We start from the raw sequence: 14,853 nt of genomic DNA on the forward strand, positions 1-14,853 counted from the left end.
ATATCCTGCAACAATAAGGTGTTCTAGACCTTTCTAGAGGAACTTCCATAGATTGAATAGTAGAGTCTTACAAGATAGTTGGTAAGAGCTATTTGAAAGCTAATCAATTGCTTCAACAAATGACATTGGCTCCAAGCTAATAGAGAAATCCACCCAAAACTAGGTAAGCTATGATAGAAATGCTGAAGAAAAACATAACAAAAATGTGATGGGGGACTAGAGAGATGGCTCCACTGTTAAAGGCTAAGGCTGACAACAACCAACAACAGTCCCCAGATCCCATGCTTACCTCTCCAGCTTCCTCTTTAGAGGCAAGCATCTTTGAATTTGAGGCAGATCTGCTCTACATAATGAGTTCCAGGCCAGCCAGGGCTCCATAGAACCTGTCTAAGGAAAAACAAAACCAAACAATAACAAAAACACTTGTGATCAGTTGGAGACATTACATCAGGGAACCCCTGCTTCTTTAAAAACTGGGCTTTTGGTTTGTTTTCATTTTCAGATCTATAAACTTAGCTCATTTACAAAAGAGGTGATGTTGTTAACCAGTTAGACTTTGGGGGCTAGGACATATTATGCCATCTCCTAGGTTATGGAACTGAAGATGGTACTGGACCAGGAAGCTAAATAGAGGCCAGAGATAATGAGGCCAGTGGGTGCTAGTTCTTTTATGTTAGCCATTGCTCTTCCCCCTAACACACTCACCTTCTTTTAGTCCTACCTTCTTTAGAGGCTCAGAGGGGAGAATCATGAAATCACAAAGAAGGGAGAGAGGCTGGGTCAGGGAAGGATGTCAGGGAAGATGTTCAAAATGAGAACAGAGGAGGTAGGAAACATTCATTGAGATGTGCAGTCCTGTGATGTTGAGTTGGGGGAAAGGACCAGGAGCTTCCAGCCCTGTGGAGGATATGGTGCCCCATTTAACTTCCCATTCTGACAGCTGAGATGTGGGAGAGAACCCAGAGCATGGGAAGCTGTGAGGATGCTGAGCCAACACCATCTTTCACCCTCCTTCTTCCTCAGTTCTGAGCATCTGTTCCATTCAGGGAGCTCTTTAGTGTCAATGATGAATGTCTATCTGATGTCCAGAGTGTAGTCACCAAGCTGGTACCAACTAAGCTGCAGCCAGAAGTCTGGCTTAGCTCAGAAAGAAGGGGACATGGGGAAAAAAAGAGAGATAAAGTTATGGAGGGAGATAAAATAATCTGTTAAGTACCCAAAGAGGACAAAAAAGAATGGAGGTAGAGGGGGAGGTGCTTGGGGAAATTCAAAGTATTTCAAAGTACAGTAAATGTATTGGTTAGTTCATGGTTTCCATGTGCAGCTAGAAGGTGAGCCGATGCCCCTCAATGTTCTTCTTCTTTGGCCAGTTCCACCCACCCAAGTTTCCCAGAAGACAATTTCACTGTTTAAATGAGCTCTAAGATGAGATGCTTTTGTTTTCTCTCTTTTATCATCTAGCCTGTTTTCCTTTACCCAGACTTCCAATCTTTCATTTCCTTATTATTTTCTGGAGTCATTTTAAGTACTGGGTGTGCACCTATGTGATCCCCCCTTGCTTACCCTCCTTAGTCACCCACATATGATTTTCATAAGAATTGACTCTCATTACTTCATTCTATCAGGACCCTTTCCCCAGGGGTGGGTGTTGCCTGTGAGGTGCCTTCTGGTAGCCATCCTTGGCCTTCACTTGGCGTGTTAACTGCTGATGGATTCCTACAGTCTTCACATTGTAATCTGTGAGACAGAGCTAGCAGGAATAGTTCTGATGAATATGCATTTGCAGAATTGGAGCCAGTAAAGAAAGTCACCCAATTATACCAGAACTCTATTAGCATAATTCTTTGAAGTCACTACTCCACGTGGCTCCCAGAGTAGAAGGGGACAAGCCAATTGGCAGATATATTTCATTCACCATATCTCATTGGCTATGAAGCATATGGTCCCTGAGAAGAAGGATGGAGATTGTGAGAGCCATACATGCCATCATGAGTCTTGTGACCCTACTGAAAAGATGATTAAGGATATGATTTTGACCCTGACCTGACCTCTGGGCATCTATATTGTCTCCAAGACTTGTTATGTTAGCAGAATGATCTGGAGGTGGACCAAAGGCAAAGAAATTCTATACCCACTGCCATTTAAAATTTGGCCCACCTCTGCACATAGACCCTTATTTTCAGTCTTTTGTGTGTTAAATGGAAAGATTTCCCAAGGAAGATGTGTTCTCATGAAAGGAGAAAAGAATGAGAAGTAAGAGCAAGCTGGACCTTCAGGAACCTTGGAAGGAGTCAGAAATACGGACCTCACAGAAGATGCAGCTGTCATGTATGGCCACATGGGCTGTCATGTATGGCCACATGGGCTGTCATGTATGGCCACATGGGCTGCTCAGCCTTCATTCTTCCTCGGAGGGCTCTTTCAGTTATGCATCAACTCCCAAGAGTTAATTGCTACCAGTTAACTACTATTGTTTATATAACCTCCAAGGACAGAAAACAAATACCTGTGAAAGACGTAGCCTTGTGCAAATCATAACACATCATTGCAAAAATAGGACTACACTCTAACAACCAAGGGCCATGAAAGCTTCCAGAGGGTTCTCAGAGCATAAAGCTAAACCCACTACTGATGGCCAGGCCTTATTCATTGTCCTTAAATTCTCCTGCACCAGATGCCTTCATATTGTTGCTGAAACAAATCACACTGAGTTTAATGAATTAAAGCTATACAAATGTGTTTAGATTACAATTTTCCATGAGAATCTAGGATGGGCCTCACTGGGTTGAAATTAAGGAGTGTATTCCTTTCTGGAGGCTTTGGAAATAATTAATTTGTTTTACCCTTTTCAGCTTCTAGAGTCTATATACATTTTTTAGTTCAGAGGTCTATTGGTACCCCTCTAACTAAAGCCAGGGATACTGTATCTTTCTTTCTGTCTTCTTTTTTCTTTATTCATTACATATGTGTATATATACATATGAATACACTGTAGCAGTCTTCAGACACACCAGAAGAGGGCATCAGATCCCATTACAGATGGTTGTAAACCATCATGTAGTTACTGGGAATTCAGCTCAGGACCTCTGGAAGAGTAGTCAGTGCTCTTAACTGCTGAGCCATCTCTCTCTCTCTCTCTCTCTCTCTCTCTCTCTCTCTCTGATACAATATTTTTCTAACCATTAATGTGTAGTGTATTTCTCTTCCATTCTGTATACTTCTACTTTTGAAAACTTCTGTGATTACATTGAGCCACTCTAAATAATCCAAGATTATTCCCTCATCTCAAGATCCTTGATTCCATCATATATATAAAGTATTTTTGGCTATGTATGGTATTCTTATGACATTCTTATGTTTGTATCACAGACAAATTTATATGAATCATCTATGACTAGTGACAGTGACAATTAAGTAGATATAACAGAAAGAATTCCAGTCTCCTCACCCCAGCCCCAGTTTTCATGAAGGCTTTCTTATAATTTAGTTAGTTAGTGTGTGTGTGTGTGTGTGTGTGTGTGTGTGTGTGTGTGTGTGTGTGCACGTGAGCTCATGCAGGACTTCTCCCAAGGGGAGACATCATTAATTGTCTTTCTTTATCACTTCCTACTTTAATCTCTGAGATGAGATCTGTCACTAAATCTAGAGCTCAAGAATTCAGTGAGACAACCTTGCTAAAAGCCATATAGCCCCAGGAATCCTTATGTGCATGTCTCCCAGGTGCTGCGATTATAGACAGCCATACAAACTAGGCTTTTATTTTTATGGGTGTTGGAAATGTGAATTTATATCTCCATGCTTGTGCAACAACCACTCTACTGACTGATCCATCTTCTTAAGCCCCTTCCTTCTTCCCAGGCTTACCCACTGCTATATCACAAATAAAGGAAACAGGAAATCCCATGTTTCCTCTTCATTCACACACTCACACTGGTGCTGAGAATACCCTTCTGCTTTGCAAAATGTTGAAATAAAGTAGATAAGTCGACTAGCTTATGGCCATACAAGGAGCAGGGTTGGCACTCCTGAATTCTTGTGTATGGAACGCATGACCCTCCCTCCCTGACCATTACACTCCAATGAGTGCTGAATTGCTCAGTGACTCTGACAACCTTCCTCCACATGCTGCCCCTATGGTATTATTTCACCTTTGCTTGAGCACAGATGTGCAGAGAGCATTAGGCATGAGCATCTCTCCTTCTCTCTGTAGGTCAATAAGTAAATGAGTACACTTCAGAGGTTTCCAGAGAAATGGGGGCAGAAAACCACAGCATTCTGAAATATAAATTTAACTCCATCACATGCTTCCCCTTGGGAGATGTCCTGCATGGCTTGAACCAGCATGTCAAAGCCTATCAAGAAATTGTGGAAAGCATCATTTGCAAAATGTACGAGATTGCCACATAGGGAGTAAAAAATCTATTTCCAGTAGGAAATGTGGTCTCTTGGCTTATGAATCATCCAAGTAAGGTGAGGTAGGCTCAGCTGCTGAAATCTGTCCCTCTGCTCCCAGGAGATACGAATATGTTCTCGCGTCCATCACTCATAGCCATCTGCCAACAGAGTATCTACTTTGTAATCTGGAAGTGAGATGTCTGTGGTCTCCAATTTAGCCTCCTGAGCAATTAATCAACCAAAACTCATTGGTTCAAAAAGAGGGGGAAAAGATGGCAAGGAAAAGGATTTGAATGGGGAAAAGTCATTTTAATCTCATTAGCAAATTATGCCTTAGACCAGTGATGAGTCAAGAAGCCATGAACATCTCATGAAAGATGATTAACCTTGTGTATTTTAGGGGTCACTGAAATATGAGGTCATTCATTAGATCTTCCTGGTGGGGGGAGGGCTATAACTCTAATAAATGGAGTTTTCTTCCTAAACCTGTAGTTTATAAAGTCCCTGGAACTGCTAAACGTCACCTATGCAAAACAGGGTGAATAATATGATCTTAGAGCTCTCTCCTGGGCAAATGGTTCTCCTTCAAGATCCAAATAAAAGAATTATCCACAACCAGAAGGAGAGAATCCCCAAGCCTCGCCACCAGAAGCTGCAAGTACTATAGACAGGTGCTCCCTCGGATAGGGCTGTCCCTATCTCCAGAAGCGGGGCCACAGTTGACTGTAGTCCCTCTATAGTAGTCAGATCAAGATTTTGAGAAAGCCTGAAATTTGAATGTCTCAACAGAAGGGAGACACAATGAGAAACCAAATTTATTTCATGGTTGCTTGAATGATTAGCTCCCTGGGGAATGGGTGCTCTAGATACCAAGAGCTATGAAAAAAAAATCTCAGTTTTTCATTTCAACATTTTTTTTTCCTGGAAATATTTCTAAAATGCTCTGAACTGCCATCCAAGTTAGTTACAGTACAATAAAGATAATTGCATCTTTCTCAGTGACTGAGGATCTTGTTTTGCCTTCAAGGTCATCACTTGGGACAGCTTGCAGTATTTCATCCTAAAATAGTTCTACTAATAACATGGTGTGTGTGTGTGTGTGTGTGTGTGTGTGTGTGTGTGTGTGTGTGTTTAAGGAAGAACATAGAAAAAAATATCAAGCTAAAGCTTAAACCTATAAGTCTATCTATGATTGAGGCAAGAATATACTTCAGAAATGGTTTAAAATAGTCAAAAGCAAATCTCCAGGGCTGATTCACATTGTTGGTACATCTCCTAGATTTCTGAGAAATCCAGCTTTTATCACAGGTGTGCAGCCAAATGTCAGAAACACACACAAGGTTTGGAGTCAGACAGATCTAGGCCCAACGTATGGTTCTATCATTTTCTCCCAATGGTGACCTTAAACAAGTTTCTTTGTTTTTTTAAGCCACCTATAAAATTGAGAAGATAAAGTATATCTGTGTTGTTGGAACTACAGAAAATACAATAGATAAAAATAGACTACAAAAAGAATTGCCTAATTCGTGATAGCTATGATTGTTATTTTTAGCTTTACCTATAAGAAAAAAAAGTCCAACTTGGACAAGACAGCTAATTCTGTCTTCTCTCCAAATCTTTTAAGAGACTCTGAACATCAGGTGGTCCAGTTTGGAACAGTCATGGTCATCTAGGCATTAAGGCCAGGCAAGATATGAATATACCAGGACATGGAATTCTGGAACACTCCGTTTCATTCAGTGAAGTCTTTGTCAAAAATTTTGCATGATGGAGCACTCTGAAAAGAAGCAAGGTGACTGACAAGCTGCGCAGTCCTGGCTGGAGGCTGCTAGAGTTAGCTGGTGTGAGAATTGAAATCACAGGAAGCAGTGTTAGCAGGACAACTGGCTTTATTCTGCTTGATGGCTTCTAACAAGCTTTACAAAACGGTGGCAGAGGAGGGAGAGCAACTCCTGGCCACCAGTACAATACATTTAATTCCAATAACACTTTGTTTCTATAGCCAAATCGAGACTGGGCAGCCACATGGTGCCTAAGCCAGCCCCCTCTGGTGACACGTCTGGCTTAACAGCTGGGTAGCTGAGGAGCTTGATGGGTGTGTGTATGGGGGTGGGTGATAACAAATCGTAGGGCACAACCCTTCACTTCTGCAATTGCTTGTTTGCCATCATAACCATTATAGGGAACATCTGGGTGTTCACAGCAGGGGGCAGCCCTTGGAATTGGCTTTAAATGTTGCCACCTTCCAGCATTCCATCTGCCTTCTTGGGAAAGGGGGATGGACCAAGCTGGGGGCCTGGCATGTCCTGGAGTTGGGACATTTGTTTAGGAAATTGCAAAATTAGTGTCAGTAAACAGTGCATATCCTGCTGTGATCTTTGACTGGGAAAGGAGCAGAGATGGCTTTTCAGAGACACATCTGCAGAAGCTAAGGCAAGGTGTTTGGAGAGAGAGAGAGAAGACAAGCCAAGCAGTGGGGAGTGAAGGGAGACACACTGGCCCAAGTTTCAGAAGTATTGTTTGAGTTATAGAAGAGTGTGCTTGCAACACACAGACAGGCAGGCAGGCAGATATATAGATTAGATAGGTAGACAGTTGGTTGGATGAATGGATAGATAGATAGATAGATAGATAGATAGATAGATAGATAGATAGACAGACAGATAGACAGACATATTGTAGTTGTTAAAAATCCTGAGTTTTGGAATAAAATCTAGACACGCTCTCAGCTCTGCCCCATTGCACCTGCTCAAGCTGGACCTATATGTTTACCTTCTGCCCAATGTGTTAGAATCAGTGTTAATATTAATGGACAACATCTTTACACAGGCATAAGGATCCAGGTTAAAAAAATAATAAAATAAAATAAAAAATAGAATCTTGGAGAGTCTAGAGCAATATCGGGGTTTACCCCGTGTCCTGGAATGAGGGTAACGCAGGACAGCTGGGAGAGAAAATGGTACAGGCTTTGGGTTTCATAAATAGATGTGTCACAAGGAGATGATAGAGCCACTCATCAGGATGCCAATCTGCTAAAGATTCAAGTGTGAACTGGCATGGAGCAGCTATGATTTTAGGAGTCAAACACTATGCCTCAGTTTCCTCTTATGGCTCACCTCATGGGGTGCTCTAGGGATTGGGCTAGACAATGAGGTCGGCTGTGTGGCTTCCAAGGGATGTCTTTGAGACATCAAGGTGATGACCCCAGGATTTCCCCACTGTGAGAACCATTATGCTCCTCTCCAAGGCTACAGAAAAAGTCTCCTTTACCTTCGGACTGGCAGCCGTGACACACTCCACTCTCCAACGTCTCCAACTGGTACCAAATTTGATAAAGTGCCCTCTTAATGTGGAGTTCAAACAGCACCACTGCTTACCCGAGTCCACAGGAATCCCTGCTTAATGCATTTTAATTCTGGCCCACTACTTCCTCTCTGCTGCCAGCCTAAGGTCCAATTGGGAAGCAGCACTCTCCACTTGCTCTGTCTTGCCACAGTGCTCTATGCCAGCCTCTTCAGAGCCAATGGCTTAATGCAAATGTGTGTGAGTTGTGCCCAGAGAGAAGCAAAAAGATTTAAAAAAAAAAAAAAAAAAAGACAAAGGGGCAAATGGAAATTCATGGATTACATGCCAGGTGTAATAGTTTCACATGGAGTGTGTCAGTGACTGCACTCGGAGCTCCTGTTTACCCTCTTGTGTGGAATCTTTCTGGTTCTGCCAGTGCCCTTCAGGACTCAGCCCTATGAAGGACAGCTCAGGCTGCTATGACCGCCATATCGGAGTGGACTGCTCAGATGGTTTCAACGGCGGCTGCGAACAGCTGTGTCTCCAGCAGATGGCGCCGTTCCCGGACGACCCCACTTTGTACAACATCCTCATGTTCTGTGGGTGAGTTAGAGCAGCCATGAGGTTACTGGGCTGAGTGACTTCTCAGGCTGAAAACCCAGTAGGTCCATGTGAATGGACTGGTCACGCCCTAGGCTCAAAGGACAGAGCCAGTAGCATAGGATGAGAACTTTGATAGTCTAGTTTAGAGGAACCATAGCGGAAGTCTAGTCCAGTGGCTACAAAAACACAGCCTCTAACTTACCTTAAAAGAGAAATTAACCACATGGTTTACATAAATTATTGCCCAATTAAGTCAAGATGTTCCAAGCTATACCTTAAAGGAGCTACGCTCATAATACGTTTTGTGACAGAAACTGTTCCCGTGGTCCAAAGCTTGAGAAAGATTATGTGAATCTACTAGATTATCAAAGGGGGTGGGGGGAGTAGTTTTAGAAGAATGGAAACTTCAAATGCTGCTTCTCAAAGCCCCGGCAGTTTACATATCCCGCCCGCCTTCTGCAAAGTCATTAATCCCTCAGGGTATAATGTTCTTCCTGTGATCAGCTCTCTCCCCCACCCCTGTGAAGGAACAGTCTGGGCAACAACACTCCATTTCACAGGCTTCTCGCCTGGTGAAGTGAACTATCTCCCTCAAGACTGGCAAGTAGAAGCAGAATTCAGGCCCGTTCTGACTTTTAAAAGCTCTGCAATTTTCTCAAAATTTAAATTTGTATTGCTGAGTGAAATTATATTTGAAGTCATTTTCATGCTATATTTATCAAGTAAGTGAAGATTTAGCCAATTCTGCTATGCCCATAGATTGCTTGTCTATTCTTTCCTCCTTTCCCCCACTCCCTACTTCTCTGCCCCACTCTCTCTTCCCATCCATTTGCTGCAAGTCCATTGGGTCCTCGGTGCATGCTATACACTACACTGACCACTAGGCTGCGGAGGAAAGTAGCATTTAGGTTTGCATCCTCAAGAATCTCACCATCTAATAAGCTTGCAATGAAAATCAATGTTTATAGTCATAAAACTATGTTAGAGGCTTGCTAAAAGCCGATGCCTGTGGAGTAACCCGTGAGAAGGTTTCCAGCGCACTTGTAATGTTGTTTGATTATATTTTATCTCATTTCTTTGCAATTGAGCAATTTGTGTATGTAGTTTCTTGTAAAATACCATTCCATAAATAGAAGCTTGCTCTAAATTTTAATGTTGTCTGTAATGTTACCATTAAGATTGACCCACTTCAATTAATGGAAGCAAACTCAGCTGATGCTGCATCTCTTTTTATTCACTGTGTATACATTTCACCACCTGCTTGTGCAGAGAGCCTACTTACATGTTAGAAACAAGGGCAACAACAGGATGCCCAACCTGGTCTTCCTTCTCAAGAAGTTTACTGTGTAATACTTTGACAGGAGAATGAGAAATGGGGCCATATAGAAGGGATAGACAGTTGTCAAGATGTTTAAGATGGACTGAAGTGAGACCAGTCAGTTTTAGCCCCATCACCCAGACTCTGGTTTCTTTGGCTATTGGAAGGAGCCATTTCAAGGTCTCATCCTAGACCTACTCTGACTTGTGGAATCAGTCCTCTGTGGGTCTCGAATCATTTCTGTCCCCTGGACAAAAGCTGTAACTTCTCATTGGACTTTCTGGTTTCAGACAGAATTAGTCACGTGTTGATTAGTGTTGCCCAAGGCCCATATATTACCTGGCTGCCAGATAAGTTCTGATTTAAAGTTCTTGTAGAGAAAGAAATTCACAATCACTTACAATTAAAGAATACCATTCATACCTGTTAATACAACTGTATAAATTGGAAATGGGATGAATTAGCAGTGAAGGCTGTTTGCCTCTGGTCCTCATTTGCACCTCTGCTAATAAAAATAGCAACGTTTAGCCAGCACTAGCTGTACATTCAGCATGGTGTACGTTCCATATGTTGAAAAAAATGAATGAATTTCCTCAATACCCAGTACAATTACTTCCACACCTTTCTTGCAGTTTTGAAAAAAAAAAGTCTCACAAGTGTTTAATCAACTGGCCCAGAGTTACCCAGTTAAAAACAGCATTAATGTTACAGTATTGTGTCTTACTTCTTAAAACTGTGATCCTTTGTTCCTCTATAAAGGACTGAATTTTTTAACTTATCACAATTACTCCAGATAGTGAGAAATAATGTGCTGAGCATCATAATTGTATTAAAATTTTAAATTTGTTCTAGTTCTAAGAAGGGACACTTTTTTTTAAACAATGACAACCTTATTAAAGAATTAAGTCTTACTTGAGTTAACAAATGGATCTTACTTATAACATAACTACAAATAAAGTCCAATTAATGACTTACAAGTCACTGACCCATGATTACCAAATTAGTATTATGTTCTAATTAGAGCAATACATGGTGGAAAGCACCCACCCAGGAAGCAGTTGTTGGTTTATGGAGCACGCAGTAGCCCTGACTTTTATTTACTTCAAAATGTCAATGCTGAATGGAAGGGGGTTTGTATGAGTTGCTGATTTGTTTGTATGCATTTAAACAGAGCATAGCTAGGAGATCATAAATCTTCCTCATTCCTTAGATGACTTGCCACAGGACCAGTTTTACAGAGTTATTAATTTCTTAAGCACAGTGTCACTCTTTTGCTGCCTAATTACCCTACAAACAAATGCCAAAGCTCCACACAATGTGCTTGGGAAAAATGCTGGCATGCCTTATACTTAAGTATATCGACTCATTTAGAAGCTGATCTCCTTTAATTCTTACTTTTGATTTGGAAATCAGAAGGCTAGGACAGGCAGATGTTCCCAAGTCCTAAAAGACATATCTTCTACGAAAAAAGAAGAAAAAAATGATGTGACCATGATGGAAAGAATCTCAGTTTATAGATTTAAGAAACTGAGTTTCAAAGGACCAAGATTAAATTGGATTATTCCTAGTTTGGACTCATCCAGTATTTTTCCTAAGGCATTGCCTCCCAATTTGCTGAATTGCTTTTGTTTTGATGTGTCAATGAATACATCCTTGAGTTCTCTATCCTACTAGGTGTATCGAAGACTACAAGCTTGGTGTGGATGGACGATCTTGTCAGCTTGTCACAGAGACCTGCCCAGAGGGCGGTGACTGTGGGGAAAGCAGAGAGGTTCCCATGAACCAGACTCTCTTTGGAGAAATGTTCTTTGGTTACAACAACCAGTCCAAGGAAGTAGCCACTGGACAGGTGCTAAAAGGAACATTCAGGTGAACGTCATATGCATAGAGTTGTATTTCAGGGGTGTTGATAGATCGTCCTCTCTGAAGAGCCTTATTCTGGGCATAAAGTTGTATATCTTGGATCATAGTGAATGTGATAAACCTAAAGATACAGATTATGTTCTTACCCACCATCGTGTTCACATCCACACTCTTCTGTCAAAAATCCAAGAAACATGGTCCTTCTGGGTGTGTGGGAAAACTTTAAGAGAAATCTCAGCTTCAAGATTTCATGTTGAAGCCACACCAAAATATTCTAGTTCCATTCTACCTCCAAATCTTAAGACCTGGCTTAAGCGAGGCTAGAAGAGCAGTTCTCAGAGTGTGCTCAAGGGATTCTTGGACACTTCTGGGCCTCTTTAAGGAGCACTTAAGCCTCAACTATTAGAGAACTAAATTTTCTTTGTATAAGTCAATTAAAACAACGTGTTGTAACGAGTTGGATTCAGTTGCAAGAATCCAGTAGTTTTCTATTAATACATTTAAAATATAAGATAATGTCATTTCCCTCTTTCCCATAAAACAGGTTAATATTGAATGGGCTTACTAGTACTTTTATATGAATTAATTTTTAAAATTTCTCTTTTAATTTCTAACATGGTAAATAGTGACATTTGTAACCATGGCTAAGTATTTGGGACATTTACTTGTTTTAAAAATTATAAAGCACTCCTGAAGACAAAATGTTTGATCCATTTATTTAGAAAATGTATTACAGATTCTTCATTTGACCAGTTGACTCCTGTTCTGTTCTTTTGGGGGCTGTTTGAATTTTCTTAGAACCCATGGGAATATGCTGTCTGTGAGATGATGATGATGATAATGATGATGTCAATATTTTAACATGAAACACAACTTGGTAGCAATCTAAGCCTTGGAAACTCTCGGTAACAAATTGGAGGCAATTTTCAAGATAGTTCCTGTTTCTGTTATGAACAGGAGATTTTACAAGTATTTTTTTCACTTTCATCAATGGCATTGATTTGTCAGGGCAAGAAGTATGGTATCAGAATTGATCTTGTGATGGCCTGAGTCCTCTCTGCAGTCTACAGATGTAATCAAAAGTGTTGATATCTTGTAAAGAGGGAGTCAGAGGGAAAAACTAGAGTGGAGGGAAACGTCCTCCACTCTGCTAACAGAGGTTTTCAGCTGATTTGCCTCTCATCTCTGTGCCTCCCTTACCGCTCCCCTTACCTCCCTAATTTATATGATTAAATAAGTCATGTCATGAGTACCAAGTGAGTCTCAAAGTGAGGTATGACTTTTGATTTAAAAAAATCCTTTTTACAACTGTGCGTTGAAATACAGACTGCATGCTGAGGGGTACCATGGACACTCAGAAAACAAAAGTCTGCTCTGTTTCTAGACAAAACAACTTTGCTCGTGGTTTAGACCAGCAACTGCCAGATGGTCTTGTGGTTGCCTCTGTCCCACTGGAGAATCAGTGTCTAGAGGAAATCTCAGAGCCCACTCCTGACCCTGACTTCTTGACTGGTAAGAATGCCTTCACTTTTCCAGGCAAACCCAAGCAGCTGTCTATAGTTTCTTAAAATTACACCACCAGCTTGACTATACTCGTATTTGTTTCTAAGCTAGCCATTTCATTGAAAGATGATAAATGATCAGTTATAAAATCAAACATTATTAGGATTGTCAGTAAAATTGTCAATATTCTCATATAATTGCTACAAAATGGCTGTGACAGTATCTTTTCTTGCTAATTTCTATAGGAATCTGTCAGTAAAAAAAAAAATGTCAAAATGGAGGCATATGCATTCAAAGGTTTTGGCTGTTAGAGGTATGTAGGTCATGGAGACAGAGAGAAGATGGATTGCATCTATCCCCCTAAATGTGTGTTAATAGTGCAGTTGAGTTTCCTGCAAAGAACTTAGAGAGCAGTGATATAAGACAGAGACTTGCAGAGTTTTGTTATCCCTGTATTTGAATCTGGCTGTGCTACGTGATGGCCTCTTGATCCCTCATCTCGTGAAGGAGACGATAAAGCCTGCCTCTCTCTTCTTCAATCCTACAGTTTCTTCTCTCGGCCTATAAGGGACAGAGATGTAGATTGATTAGCAGAGGCAGAACCCAGGTCTCAGCTTCTGGATAGGTCCTCATTGAGCTAAGAGGGGACTTCCGGTATCCCATGAACTGTAGGAAATCAGTGACTTGGGATTTGGCAACACTTGCTAGAATGATATGCACAAGCTCAATTTCGTTTATCATGCTTGTTTCATTATTATCCCTCTGTCTTCCTTATTCTCTACTTTCTGCCTATTTTCCTCCATTTTCTAAGGAACGGCTAAGCCTTCAGCAGACACCAGGGATTAGAGGTGATTCTTCCCGAGGCAATAAAGCATAGTCATTATTAGCATGCACTCTGGAGCCTGACAGCTGAGATCTGATCCTTACAGGTCTAAGTTGAGGGCAAGCTACTTCTCTGTGCTTAGGTTTCTTTTACCCTTAAAAACATGCATATTAGAATACTGTCTTCCTCATAGAATTGATATGAGGGACTAACACTAACAAAATGGTTCCTAACACGTTGTGACATCGGTGTTTATTAATTAAATAATGTACCAATGAAAACTACTGTTCAGCATGTATAAACTATCTGTGCCTATATATGGTGGTAAATGTGACTAGCATAAAATTATAAACTTACTTAAAACACTATGAGAATGAGATATTTTGAAATTTTTTGCTGTCTTTCTTCCTTCTTTCCTTCCTTCCTTCCTTCCTTCCTTCCTCCCTTCCTTTCTTTCTTCTTTTCTTTTTTCTTTTTACTCTTTTTTCTTCTTCTTTTATTTGTACTCTATTGTAGATGACAACCTTGTGTCTCAAAACTGTCATGTCTCAATGTCAAAGAGTTGGCTGTGCCTCTTACATGTCTTCTCTATAGTAGGAAAGAAAACAACATAAAATAATAATAAGAAGTAGATATGTTCTGAACCTTCAATGAATATCTTCAAAATAAAAAGTCAGTTGCCCATGGGAGACTGACTACACACATATACATATACAAACACAGAGAGAGAGAGTGAGAGTGAGGGCATGCGTGCACACGCGCGGGGAGAGAGAGAGAGAAAGAGAGAGAGAGAGAGAGAGAGACCTTATGATACTAACATGTAACCTCAGGAGTGCTAAAAGGTCCTCATAGGTCTCTGGCATCACTTTCCATTTATTTTACTAAGAAGCACTCCTGTTTCTCTCTCCCTCTTCCTCCCCTCCCCCTCTTCCCTCCCCCTCTCCCCCTTCTCTCTCTGTCTCTGTCTCTCTGTCTCTGTCTCTCTGTCTGTCTGTCTGTCTCTCTCTCTCTCTCTCTCTCTGTCTCTCTCTCTCTCTCTCTCTCTCTCTCTCTCTCTCTCTCT

The 14,853-nt window shown here is 41.1% G+C and overlaps 1 protein-coding gene across 2 annotated transcripts in view; it reads left to right on the top strand.

Moving 5' to 3' along the window:
- Astn1 (astrotactin 1) overlaps positions 1 to 14,853 on the top strand; it is a 308,690-nt gene that overhangs the window by 217,358 nt on the left and 76,479 nt on the right. For both annotated transcript variants that reach the window (XM_028759116.1, XM_028759110.1), the window contains exons 12-14: positions 8,117 to 8,283; positions 11,276 to 11,470; positions 12,849 to 12,976. In XM_028759116.1, the coding sequence (XP_028614949.1) occupies positions 8,117 to 8,283; positions 11,276 to 11,470; positions 12,849 to 12,976 (490 nt within the window). The remainder of the gene's footprint in view (positions 1 to 8,116; positions 8,284 to 11,275; positions 11,471 to 12,848; positions 12,977 to 14,853) is intronic.

The sequence above is a fragment of the Grammomys surdaster genome, unplaced genomic scaffold (assembly GCF_004785775.1).
Source record: "Grammomys surdaster isolate TR1022 unplaced genomic scaffold, NIH_TR_1.0 130, whole genome shotgun sequence".
Classification (NCBI taxonomy): domain Eukaryota; kingdom Metazoa; phylum Chordata; class Mammalia; order Rodentia; family Muridae; genus Grammomys; species Grammomys surdaster.